Source organism: Callithrix jacchus, chromosome 18, assembly GCF_049354715.1.
Source record: "Callithrix jacchus isolate 240 chromosome 18, calJac240_pri, whole genome shotgun sequence".
Lineage (NCBI taxonomy): Eukaryota > Metazoa > Chordata > Mammalia > Primates > Cebidae > Callithrix > Callithrix jacchus.
In genome coordinates this window covers 13,899,120-13,921,209 of record NC_133519.1, presented here as the reverse complement: position 1 = coordinate 13,921,209, position 22,090 = coordinate 13,899,120, and the positions used below count along the sequence as shown (strand labels likewise).

At 43.8% G+C, this 22,090-nt stretch overlaps 1 protein-coding gene across 12 annotated transcripts in view; it reads left to right on the top strand.

The window, feature by feature from the left end:
* LOC128930163 (uncharacterized) overlaps positions 1-22,090 on the top strand; it is a 57,093-nt gene that overhangs the window by 5,936 nt on the left and 29,067 nt on the right. The window contains exons 3-15 of one of the 12 annotated variants that reach the window (XM_078355311.1): positions 3,014-3,131; positions 3,313-3,411; positions 3,767-3,946; positions 5,462-5,579; positions 10,312-10,419; positions 12,552-12,682; positions 13,153-13,260; positions 15,041-15,220; positions 17,484-17,692; positions 18,868-18,972; positions 19,529-19,738; positions 20,910-21,014; positions 21,574-21,783. In XM_078355311.1, coding sequence (XP_078211437.1) covers positions 17,518-17,692; positions 18,868-18,972; positions 19,529-19,738; positions 20,910-21,014; positions 21,574-21,783 — 805 coding nt within the window. In that variant the 5' untranslated portion in view covers positions 3,014-3,131; positions 3,313-3,411; positions 3,767-3,946; ... (4 more) ...; positions 15,041-15,220; positions 17,484-17,517. Of the gene's footprint in view, positions 1-424; positions 535-3,013; positions 3,132-3,312; positions 3,412-3,766; positions 3,947-5,461; positions 5,580-10,311; positions 10,420-12,551; positions 13,261-15,040; positions 15,221-17,262; positions 17,384-17,483; positions 17,693-18,867; positions 18,973-19,528; positions 19,739-20,909; positions 21,015-21,573; positions 21,784-22,090 lie in introns of those variants that run through there. The other 11 variants (XM_078355307.1, XM_078355308.1, XM_078355310.1 and 8 more) reach the window with 11 other exon arrangements.

Below are 22,090 nucleotides of genomic sequence, written 5' to 3'. Positions count from 1 at the left end.
CCTTCCTCCCCTTCTTCCTTCCTTCCTTCATCCCTCCCTCTCTCCCCTCCTTCCTTCCTTCTTTCTTTCCTTGCATGCCTGTTTCTTTTCTTTTCCTTCCTTCCTTCCTGCCTCCCACCCTCCCTGCCTTCCATTTTTCTCTTTTCTTTTTCTTTCTCTCTCTCTCACTCTTTCTTTCTTTTAAACTTTTTGAATAGACCACACTGTAATGAAACCCACATTATCTACCAAAATCTCTGGAGCTGCTTCTGTGTTTCAGGCAGGGAGGTCATCCTGTATCCCTCAGCCCCTCCCAGCCTCCTTCTCTTTTGATTTGTGGGTGCCCCTGGGGCAGCTGCTGAGTCTCAGGGGTTTCTAGTCTTCATTAAGTTCTGCCCACCTGGATGGTTTGTCCCTGTCCTTACCAGACGCTTGCACTGTCTAGATCACTGAGGCTGCTTCCGCCTAACAGATCTGCTATCTGTATTCCGACGGCACCGCAGCAATAGAGGCAAAAGGCACAGGCATCGAAATTTCCAGCTGCTCTGACTCCAGGTTGGTACACTTTCATGCCAAGTACCAAGCACACAAGAACCAGATGCCACCAAAACCTGATTTGGGTCTGCTGCCTCCTAATTTCAAAAAACTTAATAGACATTATTTTTTAGAGCAGTTCTAGGTTTACAGATAAATTGAGTAGATAGTACAGAGAGTTCTCCCAGGGTCCCCTGACTTCCAGCACACAATTTTCCTATTAGTATGTCATATTAGTGTGGTCCATCTGTTACAATTGACCAACCAATATTGATACATCATTAGTAACTAAAGTTATAGTTGACGTTGGAGTTCATTCTTCGAGTTTTCACAGATTGAGTTTTGGCAATTACATAATGTTGTGAATCCCCAATACGGCATCATGCAAAATAGTTTCACTGCTGAAGATTCCCTGTGCTTCACCATTTCATGCCTCCTCTCCTCCACCCCTGACAACCACTCATCATTTCACTGTTTCTATCTTTTTGACTTTTCAAGAATGTCCTACAGTTGAAATCATAGAGTATATAGGTTTCCTGACTGGCTTCTTGCTCACGTGATGGACTTAAACTTCCTCCATGTCTTTGTGGCTTGATGGCTCATTTTAAAAAATCACTGAATTAGATTTCATTGTATGGCTACAGCACAGTGTGTTTATTCATTCACTTGGTGAAAGACATCTTGGTTCTTCAAGTTTTGACACTGATGAATAAAATTGCTCTAAGTACTTATGTGCAGGATTTTGAGTGAACTTCAGTTTTCCCAAGTGACTGTACATTTTGATTTTCACTAGCTATGGAGAGTTCTGGCTGCTCCTCATCTTTGACAGCATTCGGTGTTTTTCCCTGTTTGCATTTTAGCCATTCTAATAGGTTTCCAGTGATAGCTCGTTGTTTTAATGTGCAATTCCCCAACGACCAATGATTTTGAGCATTTTCTATATGCTTATGCGCCATCTGCGTATTTTGTTGGTGATGTGCTCAGATCTTTCACATATTGTTATTATTTGTTTGCCTTGTGTTGTTTAGTTCTCAGAATTCTTCATATATTTTGGACAGCAGTGTTTTAACAGATTATTTTGTTAATATTTTCTCCCAGTCTTTGACTTGCTTTTTCCATTATCTTCACAGTGTCTTTCACAGGCAGAAGGTTTTCATTTTCCTGAGGCTCAACTTTATTTCTTTCATTCGTGGATTGTGCTTTTGAGTGTTGTATCTAAGAAGTCATCATCGAACCCAAGTTCCCAAGCTCTTCTCCTGTGTGATCTCCTGGGATTCTCATGGTTTTGCACCTTACATATAGGTGTAAGATTCACTTTATGAAGGGCATAACATGCACACCTAGATTGATTGATTGATTGATTGATTTTGCATTTGGTTGTCTAGCTGTTCTAGCACCATTATTTGGAAAGGCTATCCTTGCTGTTTTAAATGTCTTTAAACCTTTATGAAAGATCCGTGGACTGGATGTAGGCCTGTTTCTGAGCTCTGTGTTCTTTTCCATAGGTCCTATTTGTGTGTTTTTCCTCTTTTCACCAACTTCACGCTGTTTTGGTTTCTGCAGGTTTCTAGTAAGTCCTGAAGTCGGTAGTACCTTTAAGGTTTTTTTTTGTGAACTTTGTCATGACAACCTGAGATTGTTGTAGTCAAACTTGGTAATGTGTGAGATTCCCCCTTAGTTTGGTCTTCAAGGAGTTTTTAATGCTCAAGGCAGGCCACCCTCAGCTGCTGGTAATCTGTGAATATCATTTAAGTGCTCCTCCCAGTGGCTGTCCCCAGTAGCTTCTCTTCCTGGTGAGCTGTGACTCTTCGTGGGTTAGCCTGTCTCTCTCAGTTTTCAGGTGGCAGTTTTCCCTGTGACCTCACTTCTCCGGTCCAGCCTAGAAGAGCTGACTTTCAGTTTGTTCAGCTTTTCTCTAGCTGTGAGGATAAGTGATGACTCCCTAGCTTTTTCTATGTTAAAGTGCAAACCCAAAAGTTCATTTAAAGAGTTACTTGTAATAAAAGTCACCCATTGTCAGTGTACAGCTTAATTATTTAGGTTGATTTATAGAATTGTGCAGCCATCAGCAGAGTTCTGTTTCAGTACATTTTTGGCTTCCCCAAATTCCCTTGAGCCTCTTTGTAGTCATTTCCTAATCCCTAGTCCCCGTGACCAGATCTGAACAGAATAAATATTTGGATAACGGACTTTATTGTATTTACATTTTCCTGTGTGTGGGACTGTATATAGTGGACTGTTGTCTTCCTTTTCTGACAAATGGAGGAGAGGCTCCATTCTCGGGGTGTTTTTGGGGAAACAGAACAGCAGTCCTGTTTATGGCTCTCCTTGAATTGGTGCATCTGTGCTGGTGAGTGGTTCTTGCTACAAAACCTTGTCTGGTGAGCACAAGGAAAGGAATCTTTAAAAATCTGCCATTAAAACAGAGATGATACATTTTCACATAGTAATATGTGCAGTTAAGTATTAAACCATCTTTATTCTTTTTTTTTCTTTTCAGAGTTTTTGCTTTGTGCCCAGGCTGGAGTACAATGGCATGATCTCAGCTCACTGCAACCTCCACCTCCTGGGTTCACGTGATTCTCCTGCCTCAGCCTCCTGATTAGCTGGGATTACAGGTGCCCACCACCACACCCAGCTAATTTTTGTATTTTTAGTAGAGACCAGATTTTACCATATTGGCCAGGTTGGTCTCTAACTCGTGACCTCAGGTGATCCACCTGCCTTGGCCTCCTAAAGTGCTAGGATTACAGGCATGAGTCACTGCACCAGGCCTGAAGCATCTGTTTATTCTTTCAGAAATATGGTTGATAACAGTAAAGCCACACTCCTCATGTGCCTGAAATGCCCCACATTATGTTCTTCAGGTGGCAAGAGCCCTGGAACAGCCACATAAAGGTGAGGGCAAGATTTTATTGTAGTCCTTCGATTGATTGATTGATTTTTGCGCTTAGAGGGGTAGCATCCGTGTATCTGAAATAGAATTCAAGAGTAGAGACAGGCACCTGTATTAGTTTTCTCCTGCTGCCTATGATCACATGACCACAAACCAGTGGTTTGAAGCCACAGAAGTCTGGAATGAAGCGGCTGGGTTTTCTGATCAGGGTCATGTGAAGCTGCAATCTGGGAATGGGCTGGCTGTGGGTTTTCTCTAGAGCTCAGGCTATTTTTCTGAGTTCACTAGACATATTGAAAGAGTTTCTATTCTTGGTGGGGGATTGAGGGCTCTTTTTCTGTGCTGGCTGTCAACCAGGAGACACTCTGACTTCAGAGGCCACCTGCTTTGCTCCTTACCTCTCTTTCCCATCTTTCAACCAATAACAACTCATGGAGTCCTTCTCAAGCTCTGCCTTCCCTTCTCTGACTTCATCTCCAACCAGCCATGGAAAGCTCTGTCACTATGAAGTGATGTGATTCGATCCAGTTCATGCAGGTAACCTCACCATCTTCAAGTCATGTAACTGTCACATACCAATGTAATCACAGGAATGGTGTTTCATTACCTTAACAGGCTTCAGAGACAAGGGTATGGCATGTTTGGGGACCATTTCAGAAATTCCATCTACCACAGTTGGACTCTCACATTCCCCCATCTGCAAAATACATGTACCCTCTCCTTTAAAGTTTCCACATTTCATGTCATTAAAGCATTAGTTCAACATGAAAAATGTCACATAGACCACATAAGATCCAAAGTTTAAAATCTCATCTAAAACATCCACACCAGGTGTGGATGAGGCTTCTGAGGATGTCCATTAAGTACAGATCCTGGACATAATTTCCTTACCTTGTCGACCTGTGAGACTGAACAAACTGCTTTTCTGCTCCTAATGTGGAATGGCGGGACAGACACAGACTGACAATTACAGTGATTCTAGTTCAAAAAGAAGGAACGTGGAAGGGAGAAGGAAGTCACCAACCCATAGTCATTTGGAAATGGAGCTGGGCAAAATCCAGCAGGAGGTTCTTAAGTAGGATCCACAGCCTGGGACTGACTTTTCCTCTGGGATCTTTGCTCTGCATTTCCTGAAACCATTATTATCAATCTTATTTTTCCCCCACTGCTTTGGTTCTTTTTTCTCCTCATGGCAGCATCCTCTGCTTAATCCTTGCTCCGTCATCCCCAGCAGAATTGGTCAGATATTGCCCGTGTCCTGGTCCTGTCCGTCTCCATGAGGGGCTGTCCTTGTGAGCCCGTGCTCCTCTGGGACTGTCTTCACTGACCTGACTTCTCTCAGTCATGATTGCTTTCAGCTGACCTGGCTCTCTTAGGAGAAAATCTACAACTGTGGAGACCCAGAGCCATTATCTGCCCTCTCTATCTCCAGGAGAGGAAGAAAATAACAGGGATCTCCATGGAGAAATGACCCATATGAGTGCCTGGACTCTCCCAACAGTCACAGCAGAGGAAACTCCCTGAGAAAGAATGGAGGATCAGAATGCCCAGACTGGGAAAGCAGGGTTGTGTTAAGCACTATTTAATTCTCATGTGCTCCCTGCCCCAGTCTATTAGCCAGTGAATGACAACGGACTGAGGTTAAGTAACAGGACTATAGAACCATGATGAAGAATTGTCCAAGGAAAGGCCCCTTTACTCTGTTTGCAAGGTGAAATTGCTGTATTTAATCCAAAGTTATCTGAAAGGCAGCAGTGAGTTTCTGGAGGGTGAGTTACCTGCTTTGCACAGGGAGGCTGAGGCCAAGGTTTGCGTGGTGGATCTGCTGCCACCAGGTCGTCAGGGCAGGAGCCTGGGAGAGTCTTAGTCTTTCTGGGCTTCTGTTTTCTCATCAGTAAAGTAGGGGCTTATTGTACCTCTCTGAGGTCCCTTCCTGCTCACTTTTCTCTGAGTCATTGAGGGACTAAGATGGTTTTTAACACTGCCTGGACCTGTAACCTGCACTGAGCTCTCTGGGTCTGACTCCTGACTGACGCTGTGTGTCTCCTGCAGAGCCTGAGCTGAGTCCACACCCTGGAAGCCCAGAACCGAGGGAACAGATGGAAGAAAGAAAGGCAGCAGGTTTTGGGAAAGAGAATAACCTGCAAAGGACAAGTCAGCGCTAGAACAGGTGAAAACCAAAGAAGGGGAGAATAAGGACAAACTGGGCCAGAAGCCTCAGGGGAAATGGGCACTGGGCCTGTGAACATTCAACCACTCAAGGAGGAGCGCAAGCTGAGCAGTGGGGATGAGAGAAACTTACCTCACAGGAGTCTCCTGACCCTGGCCAGGGAGAGCCAAAGTGGGGATCAGAGCTGGTTTATAGTGGGGCAGCACCAACTCCAAGAGGGGGAGGATGTGACCATGAGCCTCTGCCCAAGACCCTGAGCCTCGACCTCGGGGTTGCCGTAGCAGTGGATGCTCTTCAGGTCAGTGTGGATTAGTGGGAATAACCACGCTTGGGGAAGGGTTAGATATGTCCGTTCTTACATTAAACCATTCTGCCGTAGGTCAGGTGCCAGAGTAAGTGATTCTTGCCAGTATATGAGGCAGTGTTACTTACACTGTTCCTCTGCACTTTCAGTTGAGGAGGGTCTCTATGTGATGTGAGTATTTACTAGGTGTTCAATTTTCTCTATACTGCGTTAAGCACTTGGGGTTCAGATAGTAGTTTCCCAAGGAACTGAAGCCCATGAGAGAAAGAACACAAAGACATGATTTCAAGAAAATAGAGTAGTTCTCCAAAAGTGGGGTGTGATGGCAGCCCAGAGGATGGGAGTGTAGGTGAAGACATTGCTCCTAAGGACAAGGGGAACCATAAGAGGGATTCTTCAGAGCAGTCCCGTTTTTCCTCCAGTGTCCCACAGAAGAAGATCCTGGGGCATGACTGGTGTAGAGCAGGGGTCGACAGGTGTAGGAGGGGCACTTGCTGTATCTTGGGAGAAATTATAGCATCCCTGGTAGGACATTTTGGAGAGGAATGTCAGTGATGGGATTGGATGTCTGTAGTCAGTTTTACTCTATCTTCAGTGAGCACTGCTGAGAACTTCCTTAGTGCCAGACCCTAAGCTGGGAATCATGAACACAGATGAGTAGAATATGATCTCAGCTTTCACAGAACTCTCAGTCTAGTGACTAGTGAGATATGAGAAGTGTAGTGACGGTGGCTTCATTAGAGCAAGTGGCTCATGAAGACCTCATGGCTGCATGGAGATGACCTCAGTGGATGGCCTGGTCCCCCTCCTGGTTGTTACCAACAGCTGGATGACTTGCTCTGGGCCAGTGACCCTGGACTTCTGCCAGGTGTCAGCAACTTAGGTACAAGCAACATATCAGTTTCCTGTTGGGTCAAAACAGTTAACACTGCCAAGGTGATCAGAGGACACTAGTGACATCAGTAGCTACTGATGAGGTCCTGGCCAGCTAGGGAAATAAAGATGTAAGTTTAACAATGATTCTAAGTTTATTCTTAATATAATGAGCAGAGATATCTGTCTTCTAAGTTAAATACTTTTTAGACTTCAAGATTCACCCACGTCCAAAATAACATATATATCAGCCATATCACTGCCCGAAGGTGATTTCTCCCTGTCCTTACCAGAAGCCTGAACTATCTGAAGCACTGCATCTGTGTCAGGCTAACTGATCTGCTCTCCGGATTCCAGGGACACCCACAGAGCCAGTGGTTGAAGGCACAGGCATTGATGTCTCCAACTGTTCTGACTCCAGCTTCGTTCACCTCAACGCCCAGTATTACCCACACAGTAACAGGATGCCGCCACAATATTGATTTGGGGTGTTTGCATCCTAACTTTAATAAAATTTAATGGACTTTTTTTTTTTTAGAATAATTCTAGGTTTACAGATAAATTGAGCCGATAGTACAGGGAATTTCCCTATTCTCTCTGGTCCCCTAGCACACAATTTCCTCCATCATTAGTATCGTGCGTTAGTGTGATACATGTTTACAACTGATTAATCAATATTGATACATTATAATTAACTAAACTCCATAGTTTACATTAGGGTTCATTCTTTGAGTTTTACAGTTCTATGGGGCTTGACAATTACCATGTCCAGAATCCCCAGTACAGTGTCACACAGAAGAGTTTTACTGCTGAGAACCTCCTTGTGTTCAGCCAATTCACCCTCCTCCACGCTTGGCAGTCACTGATCATTTCACTGTCTCTACCATTTTGACTTTCCTGGAATGTCCTAGTGTTGGAATCACAGTGTGTAGAGTCTTTAGACTAGTTTCTTCCTAGCATTGTGTATTTAAAGTTCCTCCATGTCTTCTCTTGGCCTGATAGCTCATTGCATTTATCACTGAATCATATTCTATTGTACAGATATACCACAGTTCGTTTAGCCATTTACTCAGTGAAGGATGTTTTGGTTACTTCCATTGTTTGACAAGTATTAGTAAAACTGTTGTAAATACTTGGATGCAAGCTTTTGAGTGAACGTGTTTTCGCATTACTTTGGTAAGTATCTAAAACTGCTGTTTTCAGGATTCCATGGCAAGGCTGTGTTTAGCTTTTTTTTCTTTTAAGAAAAAAGAACCTGCCAAACTGTTTTCCAAAGTGACTAGCATTTTGCATTTCCACTAGCAGTGACTGAGAGTCCCTGGTGCTCTGCATCTTTGACAGCCTGTGGTATTGTCACTTGTTTGGATTTGAGCCATCTTATTAGGTGTATATTATAGTGTAGTGGCATCTCATTGGTTTAATATGCAATTTCCTGGTGACAGATGATTTCGAGCAGCTTTTTCATATGCTTATTTTCCATTCATGTGTCCTTTCTGGTGAAGTATCCAGATCTTTTGCCCATTTCTAAATTGGGTTTTTTGCTTTTTTATTATTGAGTTTTAAGAGTCCTTTATATATTTTAGACACCAGTCTTTCATCAGATCTGTATTTTGCCAATTTTCTTCCCAGTCTGTCACTTGCTTATTCATTTTCTTAACAATGTCTTTCACAGAGCAGAAGTTTTTAATTTTTATGAAATTCAAGTTTTCAGTTTTTTCTTTCCTGGATTTTGCTTTTGGCATCATATCTGAGAAGTCATCACCAAACCCAAAGTCACCCAGATTTACCCCTATGTGGTCATCCAGGAGTCTTAGAGTTTTGCACCTCACATTCAGGTGTAAGATCCGTTTTGTGGAAGGTGTAAAATCTGTGCCTAGATTTATTTATTTTTCACATGATGATGTCTAGTCATTCTAGCATCTTTTGTTGAAAAGAATCCTTTTCCTGTTAAATTGCCTTTGTGCCTTTCTCAAAGATCAGTTGAGTGTTTGTGTAGGTCTATTCCTGAGCTCTGTATTGTTTCCTAGTGATCTGTTTGTCTGTGTTTTCTTTCTTCACCATTTCCACAGTTTGGTTACTGTAGCTTTATAATTAGTACTGAAGTCGGCAGTGTCAGTTCTCTGGGGATTTTTCAGATCTTTACTATGAGAACCTGTTTGGGCTCCTGGTGGTAACACTTAGAAAAGTGTGAGATCCCCACTAAATCTGGTCCCCAGGGAGTTTTGAATGCTCAAGCCAGGCCACCGTCAGCTTCTAGTAATCTGTGAGTACCATTGAAGAGCTCCTCCCAGTTGCTGGCTTCAGCAGCTTCTGTTCCCTATATTTGCCTGTCTGTCTGGTTTTCAGCATGGCAATTTGCCCTGTGACCTCTCCTCTAGTCCCTCTAATAAGGGTTGAAAATTTTCAGTTTGTTCAGCTTTTTTCTTGTGAGGACAAGTGGTGACCTCCTAGCTCCTTACAAGTTGGAGTAGAAACCAGGGATTTCATTTAACAAGTTACTTGTAGTAATAAAAGTCACTAGTTGCAAATGTAGAATTGAGTAATTTAAGTAGACATGTAGAATTTTGCAGCCCACACCTCAGTCCCCTTTAAGAATACATTTCTTCCCTCCCCAGATTCCCCAGAGCCTCTTTGCAGTCATTTTCAATCCCTGGTCACCATGACGGAGCCTGAGCAAAATAAAAATTTGGAAAACAGACAACATTACATTTAAGGTTTTATTAGATTGGAATTTCATATAATGGACCATCGTCTTACTCTTGTGGCAACTAGAGGATTTTTTTATTCTAAGGACTTTATTCAGGGAAACTTAGTGGTATCCTGTTCATTGCTCTCCTTGAATTGCTTCATCTTTGCTGGTGTCAGACAGTTGCTATCAAACCTTGTCTGCTGAGCATGAGTGAAAGACCTAAAAGAAAATCTTCTATTAGAAATGTAGATGATGAATTTGCAGATAATATTATGCCGAGTTAAGTTTTTTTTTTTTTTTTTTTGAGGTGGAGTTTTGCTCTTGTTGCTCAGGCTGGAGTGCAATGGCATGAACTCGGCTCACTGCAACCTCTGCCTCCTGGGTTCAAGCAGTTCTCCTGCCTCAGCCTCCTGAGTAGCTGGGATTACAGGCATGCACCACCACACCAAGCTAATTTTGTATTTTTAGTAGAGATGGGGTTTCTCCATGTTTGTCAGGCTGGTTTTGAACTCACAACCTCAGGTGATCTGCCTGCCTTGGCCTCCCAAAGTGTTGGGATTATAGGCATGAGCCACCATGCTGGAGTGCTATGTGCAATCTCAGCTCACTGCAACATCTACCTCTAGAGTTCAAGTAATTCTTGTGCCTCAGCCTTTCAAGTTGCTGGGATTACAGGCATGCACCACCATGCCCACCTAATTTTGTACTTTTAGTAGAGATAGAGTTTTTCCATGTTGGTCAGGCTGGTCTTGAGCTCCCAATCTCAGGTGATCCACCCACCTTAGCATCCTAAAGTGCTGGGATTACATGCATGAGCCACCACACCTGGCTGGGAGTTAAGTATTTTACCATCTTTTTTCTTTCAGAAATTGGGTTGGTAACATTGAAGAGATGCTTCTCACCTGCCTGAAATGCTCTACATTATCTTCAAGTTGCAAGGGCTCAGGAACAGCCCTTGCAGTGCTCCTGTAAAGGTAAGCATCACATTTTACTGTAGTTCTCTGCTTTTTTTTCTTTTTTGTGCCTTTAGGGATTAGCATACATGTATGTGAAAATATAAAAAGAGTACAGTTAGGCACCTGTAACTAGTTTTCTGTTGCTACCTATTAACACATAACAAGTTAGTTGTTTGAAACCACAGAAATCAGGAATGACTGGGTTCTTTGATCGGGGTCTTAGGAAACTGAAATCCAGTTATTTGCTGCCTGTGTTTTTCATCTAGAGCTCAGGCTACTCTTCTAAGTTCACTACAGATGTATTGGCAGAATCCTCTTGTGGGTGGAGGACTGACATCCTTTTGCAGTCCTCCTCCTCCTGGCTCTCAGCCTGAAGACACCCTGACTCCAGAGGCCACCTGCATTCTTTCTCGCTTTCCCCATCTTCCAACCAGCAACAGCTCATGGAATTCTTCTCCAGCTCCCATCCTCTCTCTGACTTTGTCTTCTACCCACTAGAGAAATCTGTGACTCTTAGGGAGGGGTGTGATTAGATCCGGCCCATTCAGGAAAGCTCAGCTTTTATATTAGTCTGTTCTTGTAATGCTATAATGACCTGAGGCTGAGATTTATAAAGAGATTTAAATAAGTCATGGTTCTGTGGGCTGGCAGGAGAGAGAGAGAGAGAGATAGAGAGGGAGAGAGAGAGGGAGAGGGAGAGGGAGAGGGAGAGGGAGAGGGAGAGGGAAGGAGAGGAGAGGGAGAGGGAGGGGAAGTCCTACATAGTTTTAAAGAGCCAGATCTCATGGAAACTCTATTATGTGACAGCTCTTGGGGGATGGTGCTATGCCATTAGAAACCATCCCCATGATCCAGTAACCTCCTGTCAGGCCCCACTCTAACACTCAGGATTATAATTCAACATGGGATTTGGGTGGGGATGCAGAGTCAAACCATGTGACTCTTTAAGGTCATGTGACTGCCATGTAACAACATAATTACAGGAATGTCTCATCAGCTTAACAGGTTCCAGAGATAAGGGTACAACATGTTTGGAGACCATTTCAGAAATTTCACCTATCACAGTTCAACTTCAGGTCCCCAGACATTCACGTTCCTCACAGATGCCAAATACATTCACCCTCTCACCTGAGGTTTCCAAGTTTCATGTCATTAATGCATTAGGGGAAAGTGAACAATGTCATGTAGCTTTAGTCTGATCAAAAGTTTAAAATCTTATTTAAATCATCTACACCAAGTGTGAATGAGGCTTCTGAGGGTGTCCATTAAGTATAGATTCTTTTTATTTGAGAGTGAGTCCTGGTCTGTCACCTATGCTGGAGTGCAGTGGTGCAATCTTGGCTTATTGCGACTTCTGCCTCCTGGGTTCAAGCGATTCTCCTGACTCAGCCTCTTGAGTAGCTGGAAATACAGACATACACCACTGCATTCAGCTAATTTTTTTTATTTTTAGTAGAGACGGGGTTTTTCCCTGTTGGCCAGGCTAGTCTGAAACTCCTGACCTCAGGGGCTGTCCCCCTCAGCCTCCCAAGGTGCTAGGATTTCATGCATGAGCCACCAGGCCCAGCCCAAGTACAGATCCTTGATATAATTCCCTTACCCTGTTGACCCATGAAACTGAACAAACAGCTTATCTGTCCTCAATGTGCAATGGTGGGACAGTCACAGGATAACACTGCTAGTGATTCTTGTTCAAAAAGAGGGAAAGTGGAGGGAGCAAAGTCACTGATCCAAAACCATTTTGACCTGGAGCTGAGCAAAGTCCAGCCAGAAATTCTTCATTAGGCTCCACAGTCTGGAACTAACCCTCTGTGACAGGGGGTTTTGCCTCTGGGCTCTGCATTTTTTTCTATCATTATGGAAAACATTTTATTTTCCTTCTCCCCCTGCTCTTTTGGTTCTTCCTTTTTCTCCTCGTGGCAGCATCCTCCACTTAATTCTTGTTGCATCATCCCCCGCAGAATTGGTCAGACATTTCCTGTGTCACGGTCCTGACCATCTCCACGAGAGGATCTCCTTGTGAGCCCGTGCTCCTCTTCACTCACCTGACCGCTCTCAGTCATGATTGCTTTCAGCTGCCCTGGCTGGCTTAGGAGAAAACCTAAGACTATGGAGTCCCAGAACCAATCTCTGCCCTTTCTATCTTTAAGAGAGGAAGAAAATAACAGGGATCTTCATGGAGAAATGACCCACAGGAGGACCTGGACTCTCCAGCAGATACAGCAGCAGAAAGTTTCTGAAGAAGAATGGAGGAGCTGAGAGCCCAGGCCGGGAAAGCAGGGTTGTGTGAAACACTATTTAATCCTATGTGCTCCCTGCCCCAGTCTAGCAGCCAGTGAATGACAACTGACCAAGTATAAAGGCCAGGACTGTAGAACTGTGATAGAGGGTTTGTCCAAGGAAAGGGGCTTTTCCCGTTTTTGTTTTCACAGTGGAAATTACTATTTTTCATCTAAAGTTTTCCTAATGGCAGCAGTGAGCTTCTGGAGGGTGAGTTACCTGCTCTGCACAGGGAGGCTGAGGCCAAGACTTGTGTGATGGATCTGCTGCCACCAAGTGGTGAGGGAGGGATCCTGGGAGAGTCTCCGTGTTTCTGGGCTTCAGTGTTTCCTCATCAGTAAAGTAGAGGCTTATTGTGCCTCTCTGAGGTCCCTTCCTGCTCTGTTTTCTCTGAGCTTCTGAGGAATTGAGATGCTTTTCAATACTGCCTGGGAGCTTCAGCTGAGACCTGACTCTGTGTGTCTCCTGCAGGAGCCTTAGCTGAGTACACGCTGGAATCCCAGAGCTGGGGGAACAGGTGGAAGAAAGAAAGTCAGCAGGTTTAGGGGATGAGAATAATCCACAAAGGTGAAGCCATTGGTAAGTGAAAACCAAAGAAGGGGAGAATAAGGACAGAGCAGGACAGAAGCCTGAGGGGAAATGGGCAATGCCTATGATCATTTAAACCCTCAGCAGTGGGGACTGAGAGAAACTTACTCGACAGGAATCTCCTGCCTCTGGCCAGGGAGAGCCACAGGTTAGATCAGAGCTGGTTTATAATGAGGGGCAGCTTGAACTCCAAGAAAGGTTCAGAGGTTTGTAATCAGTTTTATTCAGTCATGGATGAACACTCCCCAGACCCAGGAGCCTCAGCGTCAGTGCTGCTGTAGCAGTGGATGCTCTTCAGGTCAGTGTGAGTTAGAGGGAATAACCATGCGTGGAGAAGGGTTGGAGATGTCCATTCTTACATCAAACAGCTCTGCCCTAGGTCAGGTGCCAGTGTAAGTGTCCCTTGCTTGTATATGAAGCAGTGATACTAATAATATTCCTCTGCACGTTCAGTTGAGGGAAGTTTCTCATGAATATTTATTGAGTATTTAATTTTCTTTGTACTGTGCTAAGCACTTGGGATTCAGGTATTTAATGTCTCTCTAAAGAAACTCAAGCCAGTGAGTGGAAGAACACAAACAGATCATTTCAACAAGACACAGTAGTGCTACCCAACTGAGGTGTTGTGGCAGCCCGGAGGACGGGAGTGTATGTCAAAGGACATTACTCCTAATGACAGGGGGAGGCATAAGAGAACATTTTCAGGACAGACTAGTCTTCCTTGAAGCTCCCACAGGAGAGGATCCTGCGGCAGGGATGGTGTAGGGCAGGCACCTCTCTAGGGAAGGGGATTTGCAGCATTCTGAGAGAAAGAGCATCCCTTACAAGACATTGGGGACAGAAATGTAGGTGAAAGGGTTGGAGGTTTGTAATTTATTTTATTCAGTCATGGATGAACACTGCTGAGAGGCCCCTCTGTGCTGGGCCCTTAGCTAAGGATCATGACCACAGAGGTGAGTAAAATAGGATCCCAGGTTTCACAGAGTTCTAAATCTAGAGACTGGTGATTCATGAGAAGTGTAGTGATGGTGGAAGCCAGGCCCAGGTCTCATGAGATGAACTCAGTGGATGTCCTGGGCCAGTGACCCGGGACTTCAGCCATATTTCAGCATCTTGACATACAGTACACCAACACCTCAGCTCCATGTTGAGTCAAAGCAGTTAACACAGCCAAGGTATTCAGAGGACACTGATGATATCAGTAGCTATAGACTGTTTCCAGCTGGGGAGATAAAGAAGTAAATTTAATAGCTCTTCTAAATTTGTCCTTGCCATAGTGATAAATAACCATCTTGGTAATGAATTATATTGTGGCAAGTTAATTATAACTTACCATAATGAGAAATAACTTTATGCTGAGTACAGCAGACACACAAGCCTTTGAGGACACAAGCCTGAGGATTCCGATGAAGATATATGTCCAAATATGTGACAGTTGGACCTACAGGCCAGCTTTGAAACAGTGGAAAACCTAGTTCCAAATTCAAGGTTGCTTTGAGTAGAAATTCACTTTACCTCTCTTTGCATGGCAATGGGGCCAGTCTTCCCTAAGCTACCCCTTACAAGAAAAGGAGTCATACTGGTAAGTATTCAGACTTCAGCAAACATGGGGATCTAAGGAAGTCTTAAAACTCTATTCTAGCCACCTAGCAAGAAACCAGGAATTTAGCAAGTTCATTCACTTTCAGGACAGTTGTGTTCACTAGATTAGAGGCCCCGGGACATGAAGAAGAGACCTCCTAACAAGAGAAAGTGTTTCTTCCTGTCCTAGGACATCACTGCCAACTTCAGGGAAGCGGGAACACAGCTGCCCGCTTTACAATATGGGCTGCTTTTGTGCCTGGAATGTGTGTGATGTCCTGAGACCTGTACCTATTTCACGGAGCCTTGGGAGGAGCCTGAATCACTGATGGAATTGGATGGTGCATGGAGATGGTTGAGCAGGACAAGGGTAAGTGCAGGGGCATGGCCAGGTCATACTGGGAGAACTGAGTGGCACTGATGGGGACAAAGATATACAGACCTTCTCTTGTATATTCCAAAGGTCTAGGGAACTTCCAGGTCTAATTCCATGAAAAATAGAGGTTATTTTCCATGCTGTTAAAGCAAGGTTGCAGACACTTGTGAATTTTGGTCCCAATATACTTGGAGGACACATCTGTGTCCTGGAAAATGACACAGGGATGAATAGTCTTCCGGTGACTCATTCTGGTCATTTGTCCAGCATCACAGAAACCAGAAAATGGAAATGTGGCCAAATTCATGATTTGCTAGCCCTCTTGTTCAGGTTTCTTACCTGATTCTTAGGATAACAGCGTTACCTTGAGGATTCTGATGAAGATATACTGTCCAAATATGGGCACAGTTTTGAGCAAAATGCCTGGTAGAGATTGGTCAACAGATAATTAGTGAATAATTATATGAATATTTACTGAATGACATGGATCCTATGAATCATTATGGAATAATTGTTGTGATTGCTTTTATTGGCACTGCTCAAAACTTATCCCTGTGTGACCTGAAGTAAGCCACATAACTTTGTGAACCTGCAGTTTTATCATTTTTATAATGAAGAAACCTGACAGATTTTGCTTCTGCCAGAGAATGTCAGGCCTCCCAGACACCAGAACATGTATATACATAAAGCCTTTGATGTATCTCTAAGCGGTGTGCTCACAGTGTTGCTGGAGGATGATGGGGGCTGTAGAGAGGCACGCTTTCCAATGGGATCGATCCAGTCCTCCTTGCTTCACTTCCACATGAATGCTGGGCAGCCCAGGGTCACACCCATTGCACCCTCGACAGCAAGCCCAGGAAGCAGCCAAACATAGGAGACCTGGGCTACAGAACAGTCTCCCAAGTCCCAGGCTCCCAAAACCTGGGTGGCGATGAAAGCTGAGAAAGTGAGGAGGAGGCTCAGGGATCACTCTTCCTACTCGTTCCTGTCATCCCCAATTCCCCTTCTACTTCACAGCAACACGGAGGACCACCAACCACCCCTGACCATCACCTTGATCTTACCGTGTTTGGTTAGTGGGATGCAACCACACATCAATGGCATTAGACCAACTCAGAAAAATATGTGTCAAACAGTATTCCATAAGGACCGCTCATGGCCCTGTTGTTTTCAATATGTGGACAACATGAAATGAAAACAACAAAATCATACCAGGTTTACCAGACTTCCCAAGATAGATGGTCACATACGCTTTCAGGAGATCTCTATAGAAATGATTTTGATGACTTGACACCTTGAAAAGAGCTCTTCTGGGACTAAATTGCCATTTATAAGTGACAAGAATGAGATGTAGTGTTCAGTCACATTAGAAAACCAATCATCCCACACAGAGGAAGCTTTGGATATAGGGCCATGGAACTGGTCTTAAGTGTAATGAAAAGTCTCTTCTGCCTTAAATATCAGTGTAGTGATATCTGATGGTAAGAAAATATAAATCAGCATAACCATGGGATGCAGCAAGAGGAATAGTGAGCCAGGAAAGAAAGCATTTTAATTCATTAAAAAAATGAATTCCTCATTCAGTCTCTAGTGGATACAGAAAAAACTGCAGAAAAGTCAGAGGATTTCATGGCAGTGTAATAGGATGATATGTTAAACTTGTGGAAAAGCCTCCAATTCTGTTTTAACATATGAGAAGGAGGGATGACTGACTTCATTTCTAGCATTAAGAAAATATCACATGTTGGGAAACTGTTTCTGCCTTGATTTTATACACAGAAGAGATGAAAAAATGAGGCACATGCTTAGATATATTGGGAATGAGATGGGACTGTGGCATCGTCACAAGGGTAGACAAATACTGAGAGTGACTGATAGAGGAACGGTTCCCCATTGGTTGTGAGCTCAGGTGAGACCAGGGGGCCTGTGTTTTAGCAAACCCTGGGCAGTTGGAATGAAGATTCCGTGACACACCCAGCTTATAATTCTATTATTGCAACAGCAGACTGTTACCTGGGACACTGGCCCTGTCTCCCACACTCTTGTCAGAGTCTGAGCTAGAGGCAGCACCTTCAGCTCTGAGCTCAAGCGTTTCCTACATTGTTTTGGCAGTTAAGGACCCTAACATTCTGTGAGGAGGGATTGTTTTTCTGAATAGTAAGTTAGGAATTTGAGTTATTGAAATTCCTCAGTCCTGATTAAACCTATTTGATTTCCATTTTTTAACCCATTCTGTGTTTGGGTTTCTTCTCCCTAGTCCCTGGCTGTGCCTGGGTGCCCCAAATGTCACCATGGCGGCACCTGGCAGGGCGTGTTCCAGGCAAACCACAGAGGTGAACTTTCCTGATATCGTCGAGAATTCCTACACCCAGCAGGAAGAGACCAAACTGAGTTTCAGAGACAGCAAAAATAGACTTCTTCTGAGCCAGGTGGCCTACTTCCAGAACTATCAGCTGAAGACAGACAGTAAGTTGTATAGGTTCACCACCATGAAACTGTTGAGTGACGTCCTGTCTTCTCTCTAGAAACTAACCGTTCTCTTCATCCAAATTAATTTCATGGTTCCCATACTTGTAGAAAATAGCAATGGGTATTTTAACATTGAGTTAAAGATGGAAGACAGAGGCCAAAGTATTTATCAACTGTTCCACGTCTGCAGTAAGGTGGGTGAGGGACTGGGGTTACAAACCCAGCTCTTGATTTCTGACCCAGGCACAGAACCACCTGTTTTTCTCAGCAAAAGGCTAAATCCTGTTTACAGGAATCCTCTCTGTACCGTATAAGATTCTGCAGACAAGTAGCATCCAGTCTGTTGGTCTAAATGTCTGAGGCTACTGAACTTCCATTAGGTTCCGGAGACTGCTGAGGTCCAGTAGGCAAAGGTGTGTTCTGGGGACACTGGGGGAAACACAGTGATAGCAGACAGTACCCACTGTGAGGAGTTTGAAGGGGACGCTGCTGCTAATAGAACCTGTGGTATGTGTAAGTGGTATCATCAAGAGCAGGGAGTACCCTGGTACTGGTGCCTCAACCTCCCAATCAGCTGGGATTTCTGGTGGGCAGCAGCATACCTGGCTTACTATTGTATTTTTAGTAGAGGTGGGGTTTCATGATGTTTGCCAGGCTGGTCTTGAACTCCTGAGATTGAGGGATCTGCCCTGGTGTGCCTCCTAAATTGCTTGGATTTCAGGCAAGAGCCACCATGGTGGTTCCACAGATTCCTTTTTCAGGAAAGGTTGTTAGAATTCATCAGTTTGTTCAGTCTCCTATATAAATTTCTCTATCCATTAATTGACCATAATATATGATGAGATAAATCAGTATTGCAGCAATGCTTCTGGAAAGTAGGGCAATTTCTGGAAGATTTTGGGTGAAACATTTTAATTTTTGCACTGGCTTAGGTCAGAGGATAAGTGATTAAGGTCTACCAGATGAGGGAAATTTTGTCCCATGGATTTGAAAAGCAGGCTCATCTACTTCTAGGGCAACTTAGTCTAGGGCCCATTAGAACATTACTGTCAGAATAACACATTCTTATACTGAGAGTATTTTAAGTCCTTGTGCTATGACTGGACACTGATTTGGTCTTGTGTGAAGTGCAATTTGCTTAATGTCACCTGCTCTTCTGAATTTGTTTATAGAAGATCAAAAAGATGACTATGAAGAACAGAAATACAGAGACCGCAAAAATAAACTTTTTTTGAGTCAAGTGGCCTACTACCTGGGCTGCCGGCATAAGATGGAAGGTAAGTTCTATAGGTTCACCATCACGGAAGTGCTGAACAATGTCCTGTCTTATCTCTGAGAAATTACACACTCTCGTCTTCAAAGTTAATTTAATCCTTCCCATACTTCTAGGAAAATAGCAATGGGTATTTTAACATTATGGTAAAGAGGGAAGTCAGAGACCAAGGCATTTAGCAACGCTTCCACATCTGCAGTAAGGTGGGTGTCGGACTAGGGTTAATAATGCAGCTAACGATTCCTGACACAGGCACAGAACCACCTGTTTTTCTCAGCAAGAGACTAAATCACGTTGTCAGGAATTCTTTCTAACACATAGGATCCTTCAGAATTTATAAGCAAGATAAAGGCAGAAGCGTTTATATCCTGGTTTCAGGGTGACTGAGTAGCTAAGACAAGTTGACTCTAAGGAGATCAAGAGTGGAGATAAGAAGAGTAAAAGCAGGGAAACACCATGTGCAGTAGGCAAGGCTGTCAGGGAGATCCCTCAGTCCTGATTAAACCAACTTATTGTCACCAGTTTGTAACCCATTATGTGTCTGGGTTTCTTCTCCCCAGTCCCCGGCTTTCTGTGTTGTGCCCAAAAAGTCAACATGGTGGCATCTGGCAGGCCTCCTTTTAGAATAAACCGAGAGGTGAACGTTCCAGAAGGCATTGAGAAATCCGGCTCACAACAGGAAGAAAACAAACCGAATGTCGGAGCCAGCAAAAACAGACTTCTTCTGAGCCAGGTGGCCTACTTCCAGAACTACCGGATGAAGACAGACGGTAGGTTCTGTAGGTTGACCACCACGAAAGTGATCAATGATATCCTGTGTTGTTTTGAGAAACTAACAGTTCTCTTCATCAAAATTAATTTCATTCTTCCCATACCTGTAGAAATTAGCAATGGGTATTTTAACATTTTGTTAAAGATGGAAGACAGAAGCCAAGGTAGTTAGCAATGTTTTCAGGTCTGCAGTAAGGTGGGTGTACAACTGGGGTCACAATCCCAGCTATCAATTTCTCACGCAGGCACAGAACAACCTGTTTTTCTCAGCAAGAGACCAAATCCATGTTTACAGGAATCCTCTCTGTACAGTATAAGATCCTGCCGACAAGTAGCATCTAGTCTGTTGGTCAAAATGTCTAAGGCTAGTGCACTTCCATTTGCTTCTGGTTTTCTGAGGCCCAGTAGGCAAAGCTCTGTTCTGGGGACACTGGGGGAAACGTGGTGATAGCACGCAATACCTCCTGTGGAGAGCTAGAAGGGGAATTCGCTCCAATAACATCTGTGGTATGTGTATGTGGCACCATCAAGAGCAGGGAGTACCCTGGTACTGGTGCCTCAGCCTTCCAATTAGCTGGGATCCCTGGTGGGCACCACCGCAAATGGTAATTTTTGTATTGTTAGTAGAGGCAGGGTTTCACTATGTTGGCCAGGCTGGTCTTCAACTCCTGAAGTCATGTGATCTGCCTCCCTGGGCCTGCTAAAGTGCTGGAGTTCCAGGTGTGAGACACTGGGCTGCCTCCATGGATTCTTTTTTAAGTAAAGGTTGTTAGGATTCATCCATCAGTCCAGTCTCCTATATAAATTTCTCTAACCATTCATTGACCATGATATATGATGAGATAACTTGGTATTCCAGCAATGCTTCTGGAAAGCAGGGCAATTTTTGAAGATTTGGGAAAAAAGGTTTAATTATTTACACTGATTTAGGTAAGAGGATACATGATTAAGATCTACCAGATGAGGGAAATTTTGTCCCATGGATCTGAAAAGCAGGCTCATATACTACTGAGGCAACCTAATCAAGGGCCTGTTAGAACATTCCTGTCAGAATATCACATCCTTACACTGAGAATATTTTACGTCCTTGTGCTATGACAGGACTCTGATTTGGTCTTGTGTGAAGTGCGATTTCCTTAATGTGACCTGCTCTTCTTAATTTGTTTACAGATGATCGAAAAGATCACGATGAAGAACAAAAATACAGAGACAGCAAAAATAAACTTGTTATGAGTCAAGTGGCCTACTACCTGGCCTGCCGGCTGAGGATGAAAGGTGAGTTCTGTAGGTTCACCATTACGGAAGTCCTGGACAGTGTTCTGTCTTGTCTCTGACAACTGCTCTACTCTCTTCTTCAGTCTAATTTTATCACTCCCAGACTTCTAGGAAGGTAGCAATTGGTATTTTAACATTTTCTTAAAGACGTAACACACAGGCAAAATTATTTAGCAACTTTCCACATCTGCAATAAGACAGGTGTGAGATTGGGTGAACATCCCAGATACTGATTTCCAACACAGGAACCAAAACACCTGCTTTTCTCTGCAGGAGGCTAAATCATGTTTACAGGAATCTTATCCATACCATATAAGATCCTTTAGAACTTAAAAACAGGATCAAGGTAGAAATGTTTATGTCCTGGCTTCAAGGTAAACGAGTAGCTAAGACAAGTTGACTCTAAGGTGATCGAGAGTGCAGATGAGAAGAGTAATTCAGGGAAATAACATCTTCAAATGAATAGGCAATGCTGTCAGTGACATCCCTCAGTCCTGATTCAACCAATTTGACGTCACCAGTTTCTAACCCACCATGTGTTTTGGTTTCTCCTTTCCAGTCCCTGGCTTTCTGTATTTTTACCCAAACATCAGCAAGGTGGATTCCGATAAGCTTCCTTCCAGAAAAGACCCAGAGGTGAACGTTCCAGAAGGCATTGTGAAATCCTGCTCCCAGCGGGAAGATAACAAACCGGATGTTGGAGTCAACAAAAATAGATGTCTTCTGAGTGAGGCGAACTACTCCCTGAACTACCGGCTGAGGACATATGGTGAGTTCCATAGGTTCACCTCCACAGAAGTTAACCATGTCCTGCCCCATCTTGAGAAACTGACCGCTCTCTTCCTCAAAGTTAATCTCGTCTTTCCCATACTCCTAGAAAATAGAAATGGGTGTTTTACTATTTGGTTAAAGATGGAAGACAGAGGCCAAAGTGTTTAGCAACATTTCCACATCTGCAGTAAGGTGGGTGTGGGATTGGGGTTACAATCCCAGCTATGGATTTCTGACGCAGGCACGGAACCACCTGTTTTTCTCAGCAAGAGGCTAAATCCATGTTGACAGGAATCCTCTATGTA